Here is an 18,995-nt window from a genome sequence, read left to right on the forward strand (position 1 = left end):
GTAAACATCCGCCTCATCATTGCTCGCGAGAACGTGCAGTTCCCAAGGCTCGGTTGTGTGGTAGATCGCCACACTAGCGTCAGTTTTGACAGCTTTGGGAATTGACAGCCACGCAACCTTCCATCGCTCACGACCCAGTTTTCTTCAGCGGTGGAAATTCCGGGACCCCCGAGAACACAAGTCATCTCCACAGTTATGGGCCAGCTGAAGTGAGACTCATCTCTTCCATCGCGCAATGCTGGTCGTGACAGGAGGAGGCAAATGGTCGGCGATGGCTGATTGGGTCCGCTAGGCTTCCGACGCCTCCATGGCTGGGCCATCAAACGAGATGACGGGTATTAGCAGCTTTCCTCGGGGCCGATTTAGTGGTAGAGACTGCTCTCTCGCATCAGCGCGGCCATGTCTTGTGTTTCGGCGCTGCAGGTGTCTGCGAGGTTTGACTGGTCAGCGGGAAGTCACGCTAAGCCGGGGTCATGATACCGATAACCACCCACGATGCCGCATCGCCTTCTCCTCGCACACAACGACCCGGCAAGTGTAATGAGCCATGGCAGCAGACGCGGATGCAATGGAAATGCGTGGTCTGCTGAGGTTACGACTGCCCGGTGGTGGCCCCGGAGCTAAGGGCGGGCCTGAGCCTGAGGGCGTCTTCTAGCAATGTTCTGTTATTTTGCTGTCTCGTCATCGTTCCTTCCCAAGTACTTGGTGAGAGAACATCGTGCCTTCCTCGTCTATCGTTCTCAGACCATCTTGTAGCGTCATTTCCCCTTCTTGTCAGCGGGATTGATTCTCGTTACACCGTCTTTTCTATATCGATTCTAATCTTAATACCTCCATCGTCGCTCCTTCCTCGCTGCCGAGTCTCCATCTTGCATAACCGGTACTTCTGACGTAGCGCCATACCACGTCCTCCTCAGCAATAGACACACCACAACGTGTGCGTTCAAGAACACTCAGCTGCGACTCTGTCCTTCGATTTATCTCAAGGAAACAATCTCCTTCAAGCATCATCAGTCCACTACGACACAGTCAAGACGTCCGCATACTGGGTCGTTGGATCTAGCCAGACGGCTGAAGATGCAGCAGGTATACCCTGTTGACTAGAGCACCATAACCACACTGTCTCTTCAGTACTGTTGGAGTTCATGGCGTAGGCGCTGCGATGCACTCATTAGACTTCCTCTCAAGTCCAATCTCAAAGCAGACCAACCAACCAAGCGCCTGGGAACCTTTTCTATCCATGATGTCGATGACAAACTTGTAGTCAAAGAGAACATTGCAAATTTTCGTCTCTCTTATCAGAGGAAAACTGGCAGGCGGATTCACGATGGCGGCATATCCCCTCCACTCGCAGTCACTGCGACTTTCTGAACGAGCATCACCGCGTATGCACGCTGGCAATCCAATAACGCCCGTACACTCCCCGCACCACTCGGTTACGTCTTCGGCTTCTTCTCGGACTCCTGTTCACATCCTCACCATTCACGAGTACCGCAAGCAGCAACACACGCCTACACTCTCGCAAACAGGCACTCCGATAGGCAAGACTCTTCGAAGGAAACCTGCGGCACTCGCATTAAACGACATCGAACGTTCACCATCCGTATCGTATTCTACACGGTCAGGCTCTGGTCCTCCGTTACGTCCTCTTCACTTTTCGCAGTCGGCGTATCAACTCAACTCGGACCATCCGCCCTTCCGGCAACAAACACCGCTCGAACTATCGCATAGGTCGCAGTCAGCTGAGCCTCGCGTACAGACAGGCAGTAAATCCAGCATATCCACTGGCAATCCGTCTAGTAAGGTGCGTCAGTTCAAGTCAAGAAAGAGGTTACCGAAACCGCCTATCGCCAGAGATCCCGTACTCTCCCCTCCCCCGCTTGCAAACGTGGAGTCAACCCAACCACGACTGTCACCGCCACCGGCTGTATCGCGATTTTCCACAGAGCGCTCACGCTCTAGTGGTGCGCAAACCACACCCACCGCTTCGACCTTCTCGCTGTCCCGCTTCCCGTACCCGCCCCACCAGATCGATCCTTCACTGTCCCCACCCCACGATGAAAGAGAGCCCGCGCATGTAGACGCGCTTAGCTTTGTGACTGCCGCACCTGCGACACCGCCCGCAACTCCCGCAATCATCCATTACCGTGGCGCATCCTTCGACCTGGTCAACCCTCACGATTCGTTACTGCTCCACGACATTGTTACACCTTCGCGAGACTTCGACTCTAGCGAGTATCTCACTTTGCGTCCATCTGGAGACGCGTTTGCAGAGGTATTTTAACCCTGATTCGTTTTTCAACTTGACTAATAGCGATGTAGATGGCACCCAAGCGAGCTGTGTACGGCGACTTCCGCGCAGCGCATGCAGGTATTCTGAGACGTCCCGAAGACTCTCCCAATCAGTCACATATGGAGCTTTCACTGGCTCAATCACCCGCCGCCATTAGTCCCAACTCTTCGTCGTACACGTCTCCACTGTACAGTCCAGAATCAGTCAATGCGCCTTTTCCATTAGTCGTCAAGGCGCCTGCACACGAATCACGCTTTTCCCTCAAAGGACTTACCCGCAGTTTGACGAAGAAGCTCAGTAAAAGCCCGGCTGTGCCACAGAGCGAGGAGTTGCAGGATATGCGTGATCAAAACGTGAGCGTAGCATCGATCAGCATGGATGGAGACTTCCCACGTCCGCTACATCAGACCTATGTCACCACGCCGGAAACATCCTACTTTCCAGTCGGACCAATGTCGCCAGCTACGCCCACTAGCCCTATGTCGCCCGAGAGTTTCCATGCTTTTTCGCCTGGACAGAATGACGTTGAGATTTCACGAAGGCATCTTGCAAAACTCCACGATACAGAGCCACTGGCATCTATGCTACCAGATGACCATTCTACTCAGATCGGACGAATCGACGATTCTCAGTTACCATACTCTACAGAAGGTGGCTTTTCGAAACCCTACTACGATGATCTCGACTCAATATACCCTAGTTCATCTATCTACACAGCGGATGGCCATCGGAAGTCGATCTGTCAGCAGGGCCTTCTGAGCAACCGCAACAGTAGTGCCAACCCGTTCGCCCGCTATAGTGGCATTCACGCCAGCGACTTCGCGAATGAGTTTAGTCGCGACAATCTGTATGACCATAGTGCCTCAAGTAGAGTCAGCCGTCAGGTGTCACTTCCATTCGTCCAGGGCATATACCGCCCTCCGATCGAAGAAGGGGATCCGAAGACGGACACCATCAGTAAACTCATTGACGAGTACAGCCCTCATAGTGCAACAGGTGCAGCTTTGGCTACGCATCACGAGAATCCTGGAAAGGCACAGGGTACCCACTATGCACCAGCTGTCGTACCTTCAAGGCGGCCTCCGGTCACTCAACACCCAGGGTCTCCCCCTCGTGAAGCAGCTCCCCTAGCACCAGCCTTTGATTATGATGAAGCGCCTTTCGTTCCTTCACGTCCAGGATTGTCAAGTATGTTTTCTTACGGCTCGGACTACTCATATGGCGATACTCGGAACTTGCTGCGAACCTCACAGTTCGAAATTTCAACTCAGCCTAACGAGGCACACACTCTAGAACCTTCTTCGTCGTATTCTCAACCTGAAGCGCGACCTCTCGAACCGTCGTCATCCTACTCCCAGGTGGATAGCCAGCAGAGCTCGCATAGCCCGCATACACCGAAAGAGGCTCTCGACCAAGCTGAGCAGATTTTTCAAGATACGGTCAACGAGCATCAGAATAACAATACCATTCCTGCCATGTGGGGAAGACGTAACTCAGCAAGCCTGCTACTAAGCAAGACAACCACAAATAGATCATCTGGCGCCCCAAAAGAATTCGATACACTTCTTCACGGTGGTGATGAAGCTGTTTCCGGGGACAAAGCAGACTGGGAGACGGTTGGCGGCAACAGTCCAAATTCGAAACGTCATGAGTCACTGAGCAGTATCGCAGACTACAGCAGCAGCGAAGGTACTCGGAACAGTCTCGGATTAGACTCGGATGGCTCTCTTCCGTCATGGGCTAAACAAGCTCAGCTACCAGCTCGGTCGAATTACTACAGTCATCCTAGTCCCATACACAGCCAACACCCCCACCCGTTCGGTTCATCACCGCCTCAATTGAGAACTCAGGCAAGAGTTCGCACTGCAGCGGACACATCGTCTCCTTCGTTGGCTACCAGCCCCCCTGCGTCGAGGACAGCGCCATTGTTCCAATTCTCCACTCATGCCGATAATGTTTTAGGGCGTGGTACTGTTGAGCAGCCATATGCGTACGCCCCTTGGGCAGATCCGTATGCTTTTAGCGACAAGGAGACGCAAGAACTGCTGGCTTCTGGTCCTAATGATAACATCATCATCAATGAACCGCGTGTTCCGCCTAAGAATCCGGCCCGTCAACATCATCGATACCGAAGCGATGATACCATACCGACTTCGAGTACCGCTAATGAAAACGTATTCGACAGCAGTCCTGTTGCTCTACAACGCCAGAACACATTTGAAAAACTTTCCGTTGTTGGACCCAAGGGCAATCTGACTGGCACTCCTCGCGGGACTGGCATGCACGAGACTGGTAGCAGTGTCGCAGATCACAGCAGCCCTGGTGGTAGGCTCAGCTCAAGCGTCGGCCGCCAGAGCTCTGGTTCAGAGTACAATGGTTTCTATGCTTCACCATTCCCAGCTACAGGCAGCGTAACTCGCATTAGCCAATCTCGGCCAACGTATATTCCGACATCTGGCCGAACCCCATCAGAGACCAGTTTCTTCCCGCACACGAAAGAATCGGAAACACTGCGAGAATCATGTCCACTTCCCGGGGCTCGCAAACACCTTCGTAATTCGACCACGTTCCTGCGCTCGCAACGTCGCACAAGCCGATCTGCTGTGCCAGGGCAAACAAAATTACGCCAGATGTTTCTCGCACCAGAAGCAGCTCGATCCACTGTCTCGACACAAGGTACCCATATTACGCATTTCCTGGCGGGCAGCGAACGTCCGTCTACTAGTGACACAAACACGCCCCTTAGGACCTCGTACCCCAGTCTTCATATCTATCCTACGACTGCTCGTACCAATATCGCGCACGAACACTCTCCTCATCTTCTCTGTGTAGAGAGGAAGCCTAACCCAGAGGATGAAGCACGGCGACGTAAGCTGTCATGGTACATCTTCGCAGCTTTCTGCCTCGTGCCACCCTGCATTCTTCTCTTCCGCTTCTTTGCAGACAATATCATCGCCTCGTTCACGGAAGGCCACCTGGGCTACTGTACGCCACACTCAAAGAGAGTAGCGCTTATCGCTGGTATCGCCGTTAACGTTGGCCTTGTCACTGCAACCCTGGTCCCGGTGCTGATCGCGCATGCACTGAACGCTGTATGATCAGAGGTCATCGGGTCCAGCGGAGAAGAGTAAGTAGTTTGTCGTTTGGTCAGAAAGTACGCTAACAGTAATCAGCAGCAATGCTAGCGATATTGAGCACAGTCAGGAGCGCACTGAACGGTACTATCGAAACGCACCCACTATGGTGTGACAAGACATGTTCGAAGTCTTTTATCGGCACTCACTGCACATTCATGGATTGAGTTGCCAGCAACGCCTTTGTTGCTGTATTCATTCCCTCTGAGTAAGTCATTTTCTTTCTCTATGTTATGTTTTGCATGAACTGGCGTTCTTTTTTTTCGCATTGGACCGAGTCATCCGGCTCATCTTACCCGTGGAATGTGTTTATATGGATGCATAATTTGGCGACGGGGAACACTTTGGCGTACATGTGGGCTAGGATCGGCATTTCAGGTTCGGTTATCATAGCTCGCTGGCATTTTCCTCTAATGTCTTCCACGCTTCGTCGTAATCAGTCTGGTTTGGCGAAATGGTCTTGGAGCATGTCAGGGGCGCTTTTGGGAGATATGGTCTACTAAGGCGAACAACACGAAGAAAGTAGTAGCAATGCTGCTCCAGTGGTTGTCTGACGCTTGTGATTCTACAAGATGATACCTTTCTACCTAAGAAGGAAATCTACTAGGCGAATCATGTAATTCTTTCCCACGCCATACCTATGTGCTTCTACGATGATCGGCTGTTTCCGCAGATATGAAGACTTCCGCGTTGTATGGGCGTTTACGAGTTGACTTCGGGAACTCTCGTATGGCCAATCGAATAGCAGATGCAGGTCAAGACTCGATTCAGTATTATACGTGCGAGCTCATTCGAAGTTCGGTGCGTTCTCGTCGCAGTCGATTATTTATATGCTGTCTTGATGATTGGTGGATATGTCGATGGAAATTGATTTTGGTGTACTGTGGGGTATGCTCTCGTCAGACGTGCTACGTGCAGCTGGAGGCGACTGTATCATAGTTTGCTGAGCCTTGCGTGACCTGATCTCTTTCCACACAAATCGAGCCTGGTTGACTTGTCGTTTTATGGTGATGGTCATCTTTGATACAGCCCATGCCACAAGGATAGCTATCAGTACCAACTGATAGTCTATACTACCCGCTACAACCATCAGTGCGGTGGCTAATGCACTAAAAACTAGGGATATAATCGCGACTTTCCTGGTCACTTTGGATTGGACTTGATCCGGAGGGTCTCCGAACGGGTTCGAGTCGTCAGTTTGTGCCGATTCCACTGTTCGGACGTGTAGCTCGGATGTGATATTGTTCGGACGTGATTTGTTTGGGTCATTTATCGGCTGCGAAAGTTCATGGCTTTCTGGAAGGTGGAGTCTAGACGATGTGCTTTGCTCTTGAGTCGGTCAGTAGAGCGGCCATGAGATCATGGAAGGTACTCACCATTTACGAGTTCGGTTAGAGTAATTAGTGGAAGGACGAGTAAACCTATAGCGACGACTTGACCGAAGCCAAGTGCTGTAGTCTCATCCTCGACGTCGGTACCCCACGCATCAACGCCCCATACCGCTTGGATCGTATTTGTCGTCCCATAAGCAAACTGGAACGCCCATACAGGAAGTTCAGAAAGATACGCCTCATGATACTGCTCGAGGAAGTACCACACCGATATCCGTGTTTTGGTGTTTGATGGTCTGATCGCGATACCATAAAGACGACGCGCATCTGCGACGATGTCCGCGGACTCTGAAGTGGAAATGTCGTTCGTCCAGCTCCAGAAATACATTGACATGCGATCTACCATTTTCGTAGTAACATGGCGGTGGTGGATGGCTTCCGGAGCAACCAATCGAGCCATAACTGAAAGATGTTTGCCCCACAAAATTATCAACACAGGGACGACGTTGATCATGAGGGTGCTGATCTGCAAAAGTCCAGGTTGCGACCTCCAATCTAACAACAAGCAGTGGATGATTTGATCCTGCCACGCCGGCAAATGATCCACGAGAAACGCGAAGGTAAAGAAGACGAGGAAGATAAGCGTGAAAGTTATACGACAGTACCTGACCCAGATGTGCTCAACTAGGTAGTTTCGTAGTACATCGAGTGATAAACTGTGCGTGGTAGCTGAGAAATAAGCTAACGATGTAACTATGTGCCACTCACGTTGAGATATGACACATTGACTTGAAAGCGCAGCAATCAGTATGGACAACCCAGTTATGAGTTGTTGATCGCTCAGCATCTTGATGAAGCTGACAAGAACATCGCTGCGCCCTTGCCGTCTCGACGTTTGTACTGGTATTGGGATTTCCGCGCCGACATGCCTTTTATTCCGCTTAAAGGGCCTCTTGAGCAGTTTGAGTGCATGTTGATCAGTTTCCTGTAGCAGACCTGTAGGCAAGGTTGCAGTCAAGTACCCCCAAATCACCACTAAGAAAACGGCCAAAGCGCTGAAGTAGAATGATACGAGGACCTGTCCCAATCAGCACAAGACTTCAGTTGAGAATGCATCACTCACCCCGATACCTGCGATATCTGCGTTGAGTTTCAAGTCCTTTGCGCACTTTCCATCGCTGCGGATGTTACCACACGCAGCGCAATCCAGGGAACTACCGCAGTTGCCCATGGTCGTAGTTGGTGGATTAATCTACTAATAAAACTGCTTTGCTGCTGCGTGAAACTGGGGTCGCCGGTCCGTGTCTGACGGCAATCTTTGAGGGGCTGCGATATATCGGCAGCTACAACGGTGGATCTCAGCAGTAGCCAGGATGTGTGACGACCACAATGTCATCATAAGTGAACTGAAGAATATGATGTTATGGCATGGTCCTGTTACACGATGTGTCGAAAGGAGCTGTGGAATGAACTCATGGGTTGTTCCCCATCAGCATCTGTGCAATCTGCTCAACAAGGTCGGACTTGCGTGAAATGAGGCCAGGCCGTGCACGCTACATGTAGGGCCGCATAGCTGCGATTGGATGATCAGGCCCCAAAGTCTATTTCCGACACTATGTGCTAGCCCAGCAATGGATTCAAGATTTCGATAGGTACTTCGACTTTATTAGTTGATATGCAAATGATCTGCGCACTGGTAACGTAAATATTACCCGAGGTCACGCATCGGAGTACAGTGAACACCGTTATAATCCGATGCGAAAAGATTGCACGGCTCGTCTTTGTGTACCAAAGGAATGCGCTGTTTGGAAATACTCCTAGAACGTCGGTTTGGGAAAGCGTGGAAGTGGAGAAGGATTCTCGAGCAGGTAAAATGGCTCGCTTCCTCATAAGATGCTGAGTAGCGCGCCTGCTAAGGTGGGTAGGCGGTCGCAAGAACGGACAACATGCTTTTAGGTCTGCTGGAGGCCTGATTTGTATGGCAAAGATCATTGGTTTGTGCTTCGGGTAGACGGCCGCTTTGTAAATTCGCACGTCTCGGGGGTGCAAAGCCATGTTAAAACACTGTTTCAATCAGAGAGAGAAAAACAAACAAATTCGTGCATAGCTGTCAGCTTCGCAGCAAACCACGATTCCTCCGTATGCTAGTCCATGCGCCTGCGTTCAGGCAGTGTATGTATAGCCTACAAGCTGTCCAAGGGAAATCGCGGAATGACGAGACGGTGTAACATCCATGGAGATACAACTCAAAGCATCTGGCAGCATCATGTTACACCAGAGACTGATATGCTGAGCGTTGCGATCAAGAAATTCTCCCTTCAAATATGGGAGGATGTGTTTTTCGTCGTACTGGCACCGGCGGCTGAAACCCAATATCCGCTTCAGTATCTTTCTTGCCTAGGGGACCGAATTCCACTTGTCCATCTCTCGCAGTAGATCTCTGCATGATTGTGTTTACTGAATGCGAGGGAGTCGGCGAGATGGTTCGTACACTTATATCACTCGGTGGCGCCGAGGAATCCGGGCTATGACTGCTTTGTTGCAGGGCGCTGAGTTGAGAAACACACTTCTGTTGATGGCGAGCTATTCGAGCTTCGTCACTAACAAAGTATACCTGGCCTACTACGCTTTTGACGCTTAGGAGGAATCGAAAGGCAAGGTACATGTAGAAAAGGGTCGACGCCATCGCACTAGTGTCATCAAAGTTCCAACCAATTCCAACAAATGCATACAAACACCCCTCCAAGAGACAACAAAATAGTGTAAGTTTGCCCAGTTTTCTTGCTATATAGGCGTTGTCGTCATACATAGAGGTTTTACCAGCTCTTATTGCGTCTAGATCATCGTAAGACTTCCGTGATCCGAAAAGTACTATACGCCTCCAAATCCTATCAGCCCAATGTCTCTGATTGGAGTGGGAGTTTCGAGATGCTTCTGGGGTGTTTGCAGTGCTTTCACCGTCTTCGGCCGTAGGGTCGCTTCGGATTACGTTCGTATCTACGATACCCGCTTCGGAGACTGCTGGGATCATCCCGGTAGCATCATGAAGTTTTATAATCTTCTGCTCTGCAGCCATAGACTGCAATTAGTACATTACTTTCGATGTTGAAAATGGACTACTCACCATTTATGACTTCAACTGCGGCCAAGATGGTGAGTGCCAATAGCACAATGGCTACGATTTGCCCAAATCCCAGGACATGGAGGCCATTTGCAGGCTTCAATCCTCCGTACCATACAGCAAGAATGACACTTCCTGTGCCATATGTCATGCCCAACATGATCCTCGGCAAAACTGATAAACACGAGCCGTAATAACTGTCCAAAAAAACCATACAGAGATGCTGACATCTTTTGTGATTGCTGATGGTGGGCGGAGCCAAGCCTCGTATTTGCTTTCTGCCTTGATGACAATGGTACTGGCGTTTTTGCTCGAAAAGCCTCTGAAACGGAGGCCACGTGCGTAAAAGGACTTCAATAACATAGCGAGTGGGTCCATATCCGGTTCGAAATATAATCCCGCAATGGCTGTGACGTGATTGAAGAGCAAAATCCCCAGGATAACAATGGATTCAACCAGATCGAACTGAACAGTCTTACCGAACCGCGAAGCCTCGAAGAGACATTGAACTACGTTTCCTACGTTCAATGAATCTTTGTTCACAACGTCATCGAATCTGGTCGAGACTGTGTTGATGACGAAAGAGAAAGAGAAAATCACCAGGAATCCGATGGTGAAGATAACTCGGCAGTCTCGAACAAGCTTGCGAACGAAGAGATGACTCTGCAGCACACGTAGTGAAAGTGCATGCGTGAAGGTAGCAAAATAGGCCAGATAGGTAACAATGTTGAACTCGTAAAACGATATGCGGCATCGACTAGCAAGTCCTGCGATCAGGATCGCAACACCGGTCACTAGTTGTTGATCGCTCAAAACTGTGATAAAACCAACGATAATCTGCGTCCTCCTTTTTTGCTTCGGTGTAGGTTCGAATTGGAGATCGGCTTCGACAAATGATTGGCGGCGCTTCTTGAGTAGCTGAAGCGCATATTGATCGGTGCAGGAGAGCACATCAAGCGGAAGGCACTTGTTGAAGTAGCCCCAGACGATGACGAAGGACAACCCAAAGGCTCCGAATAAAAACGAGATAAGCACCTAAAGACTAGGTCAAAGCAAGATACGTAGGGCAACCTAAAGCATGCTCACTCCAAGGCCCGCAATGTCGGGATTGATCTCGATCTCAGTATCGCAGCCATCGATTGGCTCATTGGAATAGCACTTATTGCAGTTAAGGGAACTTCCACAGCTGCCCATAGTTGCTTTCGTATGATAACAGTGCGCCAGCTGGGTATAACAAAGTGATTATGGAAAGAAGGGAAGGGCGGCTCATGAGATCCAGCGTGCATGTAAAAAACCTGAGATCAACCGTAAGAACACTGCACGAAATCCCGGTCTTTTGAGCTTATTCAGAAAAACAGACTGAATATGGCGCAAGGTTGGACTATCAGTGGCGTAATTATGAACAATCAGCGTCGGTCGCCCAGACTGCCGTCTGGGCTCGCAGGCTCGTCTTCTCGATTATTGGGTGGGATTCATACCTTGGTTTTGACGAGAGGTTACACATGAAGGCTGGAGATAGAGACCAGCGTTTCGTAGCCTATTGAACCGATTAGCAACAGGCTTAAAAGGTGGTATATGAAGACATACTATATGCTATTGATCCATGACTATCTAATATCACAAAAATGAGAGCCACAGAACAAATGTCCAAAGGTCTACGAATATCTGCAAGTGCTCTGTTTGACACCGATCGCTACTCAGCCTTGTCGCTTATCCGATCACTATGCGTGAGCTGAGAACCTTGGCGTATGTACGTCGATATGGCACTGTTGAGCCCTCTAGATGATTGGGTCTGGCGACAGGCTGTGTCAGCTGAGTTACAAGATGTTTGGAGGATGGGGTGGTACAGCAGGCTGCTACGTTGAGCAGGCGACCCGGAGCGATCGCGTTATCGCCGCCGGTCTACACGCGAAATCAGCATGTCATCATTCCCGTCATATGCTTTAGGTGAGCCTGTGTCGACAAAAATTATAGTGGCTCTTGATGTTACAGATATGAAAAAATGGAAGTTGTGGAATGAGGAAAGTGCTGGCGATCGATGGAGCGTGACGTCAGCAATCGTGCGAGTCATGCTGAGAGGCGGCCGTTACCGTGACTGCAATGCACATGTTGATGAGAGATATCTAGAAATAGTGTTACTTTGCAAGCTTAGTAGGCTGAAATCCGAAGTGCAGATTGCAAATCATTCCCTGCATCACAGATTTCTGGCACAGATCGTCATAATTGTTTGTTCATGAATTCATTGAAAACAGCGATAACACTAGCTCATTAAAAGCCATATTGGGTATTTAACATCTTACTCCTTGCTCAGATCCGCAATCTGCAGCACAGCCTTCCCAAAGTTCTTGCCCTCTAGCATGCCAAGGAAACCATCGACACCGTTGTCGATGCCCTCAGTAACGCTAATCTTGGCCTTGAAGGTGCCCTCGCTGAGCCACTTCTGGAGCTTCTCCTGGTGATCCTTGTGGTGCTTGGGGCCCATGTTGTCGTCGCTGACAATGAAACCACGCATAGTGAGGCGCTTGGCAACGACTTGCATGAGGTTGCGGATGGGGTATTGCTCGCCGGGCTTAAGGTTGTATTGCGAGATCATACCGCAGGCGACGATGCGACCAAAGTTGTTCATGGCATTGATGGCAGCCTCGAGTTGCTCACCACCGACGTTCTCGTAGTAGATGTCGATACCGTTGGGGGCGAGGCGGGCGAGCGCGTCGGCAGCCTTCTCCTTCTTGTAGTTGAAGCCATGGTCGAAGTTGAGCTCCTTGGTGATGAATTCGAGCTTCTGGTCGTCACCGACACTTCCAATGACAGTAAGACCTTCGTGCTTGGCGAGTTGGCCAACTAGTTGACCGACGGCACCAGAAGCGGCGGAGATGAAGATGGTCTCACCCTTCTTCGGTTGGCCGATCTCGTAGAAAGATGACCATGCAGTAAGACCAGGCATACCGAGGGGGCCGAGGAAGTACTTAGGGTCGAGGTTGTAGGGGTTCTTGAGCTCGATGCAGTTGGCGACGGCATCCTTGTCGAGAACGGAGTACTCCTCAATAGGGCTGATTCCCATGGTGATGAGGGTTTGGCCCTCCTTGAACTTGTCGCTGTTTGACTTGACGACCTTGAAGATGGAGCGGTTGGTGATGGGTTTGCCAAGCTCGAAAGGAGGAGAGTAGGACTTGACGTCGGGAGCACGCATGCGTCCCCGCTGGTAGGGGTCGAATGAGGCATAGAAGTTCTTCACGAGCAGAGCACCCTCTGGGAGCTGCTGCTCGAGGTCGATCTCGCGGGCCTCAACAGCGAGGTCCTGCCCCGCCTTTGGCCATCCCTCTGGCACGTTCTTGAAGATGACTCCCTTGTTCTGAACCATGGTGATGTGTATGTGTCGTGTTTGTTGGGTATTAGAAAGGGATATGTGGGTATCTTGGACAATGTTGTTATAAGGTAGTGTGATAGTTTGATGAAGAGGGAGACGTCAGTAGCAACGAGCACCTAGCTATATAGCTACAGCAGTTTCTAGCTTAGAAATTGTGATTTCACCGCCGAGAGAAAGACCCTGATTGCATCATGAGGGTCCGGAGGCGCCGTCCAGGAAAGCCTTGCCGTAACATTGCATATCGGGCAGTTACCGGCAAGGGGCGCAACAATTCGTCCGACTCTAGAAGCCACTCTTCGGTCGAGTGTCTCGACGCGGGGCACGAAACTTGTCGCAAATGCAGAATCTTCGAGACAACGTTGAACGACGCGAAGCCATGACGAGGGTCGCGCCGGGAGTCATACGCATTGGGGAAGGTGCCCGCAGCGCTGGCAAGGCTGAGCCGAGGCAAGTGGGGCGAGATTGGTAATGGAGGGGTTTAACTGAGAGTAACCATGGGTTCAATGCACCCAGCGGTGAACATGGCAAAACAAAGTGTTGAGACGCAAGGCCTGAAGGACCGTCGAGACATGCTCGTGATTTGTCCCTTGCATTTACAACCACTCCAGTAAACAATACCGAGAGGAGAGAGTCGTCTAGAAAGACGTTGTACAAGGAGCTTCATAGGAATCGTGTACAATTTGTCTGACATCCAGACGTGCATGCGGCGATAACTCTAGAGCTTATATCCGGTGAACGTGCAAAGGCATATTCCGAGTATTCGTAAACCATACTAATTCTTCAGGACCGTACCACGACTACCCCTAAGATGTCTGACCGGCGAGCCAGGAGGCAGATATCGGCGCCTCTAATAAGCGCAACCTAGAACAACCCACTTCTCGTGAGACAGTATACCGCACGCTATCTTCAACAGCCTATGCGGAGATGGATGTGTCGGGTATCGACGCTATTATGCGGATGCTGAGCGGCTCTCACTCGTCGTCCTCTTCTTCTCTGCTATCCACAAAGAAGTCCCCCTCTTCCTCCTCAGGCTCCATAACCTTTTCTATCAACTTCAGTGTCTGCCGGAGAGGTAGGCCAACAACGTTGTCGTATGATCCTTCTATACGCTCGATGAGAACAGAACCAGCTGTCTGTATACCGTAGCCGCCCGCTTTATCATTACCGTCGCGTGTTCTGACGTATGCGAGAATAAGCTCATCGGTAACTGTGCATGTTAGCGCTCAAGTCAATCGTAGCCAGATTGGAAGAAGTACCAGTAGAGTCGAACTTGACCGTCGTCTCCTCCACATGTGTTTCCATAGCATATCCCGGGTCTACTGCTGATTCTAATGGCTTCATCACCGCGACAGCCGTCATGACCTTGTGCTCGCCCTCATCCCGCAGCATCTTCAGTGTTGCTATGTGGTCTGCCTCACTCTTTGGCTTCTCTAGGATTTTGCCAGCATGCGACACTACAATGGTGTCGGCGGCAATGACTATGGCTGGTTCGCCGCGCTCGCGATTGTCGATCTCGGTCTTGTATACATCGTGTGCTTTGGCCGACGCGGTTTCGAGGACGTAGTTCAGCGCGCCGAGCGAATGGTCTAGGTTTTCGGCGAACTTGGAAGGGCATACATCAATCTTTGTAAGGCCGATCTAAGCCAAGTCAATCTTTGATGGGTCTAAATTCAGGTGGACATGTCCTTACCTGCGCGAGAAGCTGTCGTCGCCGTGGTGACGCACTCGCAAGCACAACTCTGGACCCTCTCAATTCATTCAGCGCTGGCAGATTGAGTGGTGGAGGAGGTCCCGGTGGAGGCCGTTTGCCTGATGGTGCGCCCGACGCCGATCTGTTGTGTGGCAATGGTGACTTTCGTGCATCTTCGTACGAGGGCGGAGGTTCAGACGGTAGTAGGGGCTCTTTGACGTCCATTGTGGCAGTTGAATTATGTGGAGTGATCGGACAGTGTTTGGAGAAGCAAATTCAAGAGTCAAAACCTAAAGAATTCAAAAGGGGCTGCTGGTGTAGTGATGTTAACGATAATCTCAGAAGGAGACATCGAGTTCGGAATGCTCAAAAGGTCCAAGCTCCTGCGCCACTTGCCTCCCCCGACGCCGCTCAACTGTGCAACTGCAGCGCAGATCTCTACTTCAGCTCTTCCTCGAAAGTGGCACCACGTTTCATGACGATCCATGTACTCCAAGAAACAGCACAACCTCCGAGGAAGATTTCTGATTGTATCAACACCAACGAGAGTACTAGGCAGCGCGTACGCGACGCGTTTTAGGGCCGAGTGTCATGACGATCAACGTACTCTGCCAGAGTATGAGCATTGGTGAATATGTAGTGTCCAGATCTTAGCCTATCAGCTTCTTCTCATCAACATGAAACATCTTGACGATTGAGTCGTATGCTTCCTTAAAGTCGATCTTGTCTATCTCCTTTTGCATCTTCGCCCTGCTCGATACGATCTCTTTGGCAATGATGGCCCAGTCCAGAGTGTCACTGTCCACAGTCGCTTTCGCACTGCTGTCTACTTGTATTGGCAACAGCCTGCCATCCTTCTTCCTCACAATACCATCGACAATGACAGTCTCGATGTCTGCCGGGCTCGAGTGTAGGATAATCGCGGCGACTGGGTCATGTTGTGCCGCGCCGACCATGCTGGGACTGAGAGCATCAAAGATGGTCAGATCTGCCTTAAAGTCTTCTGCGATGCGGCCAATCTCGCCACTCATGTTTACAGCCTCTGCACCCTTGATCGTTGCCAGGTTGAATGCGGCCTCGACATTTAGACTTTCTGGAAGTGGTTCGGGGATCTTGTCTTGCTTCATATGGTATTCATTGTAATGGTTGCGCGCGTTTTGCAGGCCGAGCCTTGCCTCAGAAATGATGGAACCGGCAGTGCACGAATGGCAATCAACGCCAAGCGCGGCGTTGTCCTGCAATCCGATCGAATTGCCGCTTATCCCTCCATCTTGGAAGGATGCATCGAAGCAGTAGGGTCTCGCCATGGCCATCTGGAGTTCGGTGCTTGGAGTGGAACTGACGAACGCCCCAGCGGCCTTCAAGAGCTCGGCATCAGCCTTCAAGACTGTACCACCATGCGAAATGATGATCTTCTCATCTAGTAGATCGAGATTTGATGCTTCTTGTATCACGTTGAGCCCCAGTGATACAGATCCGTGGCAGGTAATTGTCTTGACACCCTTCGCATTCACTCTGGCAAATATACTCTTGACCATGTCCGCTGGTAGAAACCAGAAATCGAAAGCGAAGCCGAGGGCTACTCGTCCATCTCCAAAAGGCCCGCTGTCGGCAAGTTCGTCAAAGGTTTGCATAACCCAGTCTTCGAAAGGATTTAGATTGAAGGTGAGGGGATTAAACTGGGTGATGAGCATCAATGGGGTGTAGCAGAATACAGATCGGATGCCAGAGGATGCAGTAGCCGCGATGGCAGACCTGACATGCTCCGGTGAGCGGGTGATGTGTGCATGATCAACCACCGTGGTTGTGCCAGCAGCTATGCTCTCCAGCATACCTGCGAGTTGGCCGTAGAAGACATCTTGGGGCGAGTATTGAAAATTCTGTGAATTGCCTATCATTCGTTAGAGAGACATTATGATTGAGCCTTGAACTTTACCAGTAACCATGTATTTTATCAGTCCCTCGTTGGCATGTCTGCCCTTGAGCTGCGTTTGCCAACCATGCCGATGGGTATCGACGAAGCCTGGGCTGATGATCTTGTTGGTGCAATCGATGGTTTCGACTCCCTGGGACGACGTAATCTCAGGCGCAATTCTTTTAATCTTGCCATCTTCTACAAGTATATCGGATCTGGTAGGGATTATATGGTTGTTCGTGTCATGAATCAGGGCGATACCACCTTGAAGCAGAAGAACGTTAGGCGCCATTGCAAAGGTTGCAAGATCCAGGAGTAGTTGCTGCGCTCGCAAATCTGTTCAATGCCAGTATTTCCCTTCGATAGGGCTGAACATCTGCTGGCAGTTCCGTGCTCTGTGTAAAGCTGAAGTTCTTCAGCTCTTATATAATGAGGTGAGGTTCTGCCCGATCTCTTGACAAAGTGAGATGCTGCCCGACTTAAGGCTGAGGTCATCATGAACAATTTGCCCATAGCCCCTCATCTCGCTATCATCGGGACGCGAAGAGAGCGAGGACCGGGTTTACATGGCGTTAAGGTAGCCGTTGTACAAACACGAACTGGCTTTAACGAGATAGAGTAAGCATTTTCAACTTGGATTGTTGCCTGGTTAGCTTCTAGAGCGGTTATGGGAACTGTGCTTCGATCTAGTAGTTTCTCACAACCCGAAAGCTGATCTAAGAGTTACACTACGCATCCTTTGTCGACATCAAAGCATGTTGTGGCCGCATGTTGGTGTTGAGATCAGCCGGTGTTAGTTTTCGGACAGGATCGATGACGTAATCGGGTGGTCCAGTAGCGCATCTTCTTTCGCGCGATCGCCCGAGGCTCCTTTTCTTACGATGGATCCACGACGTACGTCTAGTCTACCCTTCGCAACGCCCTGTTTGCGCATTTCGGAGACCATTGTTGGGGACCTATCCGTCGTGTCAACAGCTAGTTATGCCACTGACAGCAAAGGATGCTTCAACCTGCAATTTCACTAACATTTGCCAGATCACGCATAATCGATCGTCGTTTGCGTTATCAAGAACCTACAAGCACGCCATGCTTCACCTCCCTTCTTTCCACAATCATTTATCTTGATTAAGACATACCAAGACACTTGCCGTTTCCAACGCTCGTGTGCACTCCCATTGCTTCACCGGGCAGTGACCGAGATGAAATCCCACGAGAGACTTTAGTCAGGCTGTTGTGGAAAGGCCGGAGCACGATCTAGACAAACTTCAGAATCTCCTCGGCGATGTATAACCAATGGCGCACAGGGCTGGGTTGGCCAGGTGTCTGGGACAAATCGCCACTCGCTTCTCCCAGTCTTATGGGGATTGGGCTTTCTACTGCGTCGCGATAACCGCATACCATGCAGGTTCCTTGTTGTTCCAGGCGTTCGGTGCCTACCTGACCCCTATCGTTTGCCCTTCTCGCGTGCCACGGACTGTGCCGAAGACCAATGGCGTGCAACAGTCTAGGATAACTTTACATTGAACATGTGGGCTGAAAAAGCTAGCACGGGCTAGCCTGTAAGTAATCTGAAGATGTGCTTCTTTTACTGAAGACCATGTCGATTCACCGACCCGCGCGAACCTGACCAATGCTTCGGTTGTCGTACTACTGCGATGTGAATTTACGTAACACAGGGGTTTTCAGCGAGTTCAGTTGGATGCTTCGTCCTAGGATACCATCAAGTTGAGCTCTTGACTGCGCAGCGTTCAAGCTTGAGTCAATCTGGAGCCTGCCTTTTACTGGAAACGAGGCCGGAAACGATACACAGACCATCGACCTCACAATCACACTAGTAACCTCGTCAACACTCAATTCTTGCAGAATATCCCGGAGCTTCGCTGCAAGTCCTCCAAACGCGTATACACTGGCTTCCTGGCTCGCGTTGCCATCAGAACATTGTGGCAACCCCCACATTCTGACGGCACGCCCCGAGCTTCGCGAATGCGCACGGCAGGGCGTGCTTAAAGAGACTTTTAGTCGGTTGCAACACATTAGCTGTTCCAATCTGCCAGCTTGTATGTGACCACCTACATTGCCGCTCTTCGGGCGCTAGTGTGGCTGCAGGCATCTGATGCCAATAACGCCAACCGAGATGTCGCAAT

At 50.6% G+C, this 18,995-nt stretch overlaps 5 protein-coding genes across 5 annotated transcripts; 1 reads left to right on the plus strand and 4 right to left on the minus strand.

Annotated features, from left to right (window-relative positions):
- Positions 1-1,327: 1,327 nt before the first annotated feature.
- On the plus strand, positions 1,328-5,391 carry GT037_010340 (uncharacterized protein; the record flags this gene model as incomplete). The annotated part of the gene is made up of 2 exons (XM_038935387.1): positions 1,328-2,275; positions 2,323-5,391. The coding sequence occupies 2 exons, from the start codon at positions 1,328-1,330 to the stop codon at positions 5,389-5,391; spliced, it is 4,017 nt and encodes a 1,338-aa protein (XP_038781895.1).
- A 1,346-nt stretch (positions 5,392-6,737) lies between these two features.
- GT037_010341 (uncharacterized protein) lies at positions 6,738-11,073 on the minus strand (the record flags this gene model as incomplete). Its single annotated transcript, XM_038935388.1, has 5 exons — positions 6,738-6,754; positions 6,804-7,836; positions 7,882-8,010; positions 10,096-10,914; positions 10,966-11,073. 5 exons carry the CDS (start codon positions 11,071-11,073, stop codon positions 6,738-6,740), a joined length of 2,106 nt encoding a protein of 701 aa, XP_038781896.1.
- A 1,102-nt stretch (positions 11,074-12,175) lies between these two features.
- Positions 12,176-13,240, minus strand: GT037_010342 (nadp-dependent leukotriene b4 12-hydroxydehydrogenase; the record flags this gene model as incomplete). The annotated part of the gene is made up of 1 exon (XM_038935389.1): positions 12,176-13,240. The coding sequence occupies one exon, from the start codon at positions 13,238-13,240 to the stop codon at positions 12,176-12,178; it is 1,065 nt and encodes a 354-aa protein (XP_038781897.1).
- A 977-nt stretch (positions 13,241-14,217) lies between these two features.
- Positions 14,218-15,161, minus strand: GT037_010343 (maf-domain-containing protein; the record flags this gene model as incomplete). The annotated part of the gene is made up of 3 exons (XM_038935390.1): positions 14,218-14,453; positions 14,503-14,884; positions 14,937-15,161. The coding sequence occupies 3 exons, from the start codon at positions 15,159-15,161 to the stop codon at positions 14,218-14,220; spliced, it is 843 nt and encodes a 280-aa protein (XP_038781898.1).
- A 425-nt stretch (positions 15,162-15,586) lies between these two features.
- Positions 15,587-17,143, minus strand: GT037_010344 (uncharacterized protein; the record flags this gene model as incomplete). The annotated part of the gene is made up of 2 exons (XM_038935391.1): positions 15,587-16,827; positions 16,873-17,143. The coding sequence occupies 2 exons, from the start codon at positions 17,141-17,143 to the stop codon at positions 15,587-15,589; spliced, it is 1,512 nt and encodes a 503-aa protein (XP_038781899.1).
- Positions 17,144-18,995: the final 1,852 nt, after the last annotated feature.

This window comes from Alternaria burnsii (genome assembly GCF_013036055.1).
Source record: "Alternaria burnsii strain CBS107.38 chromosome Unknown 729, whole genome shotgun sequence".
NCBI classification, from domain to species: domain Eukaryota; kingdom Fungi; phylum Ascomycota; class Dothideomycetes; order Pleosporales; family Pleosporaceae; genus Alternaria; species Alternaria burnsii.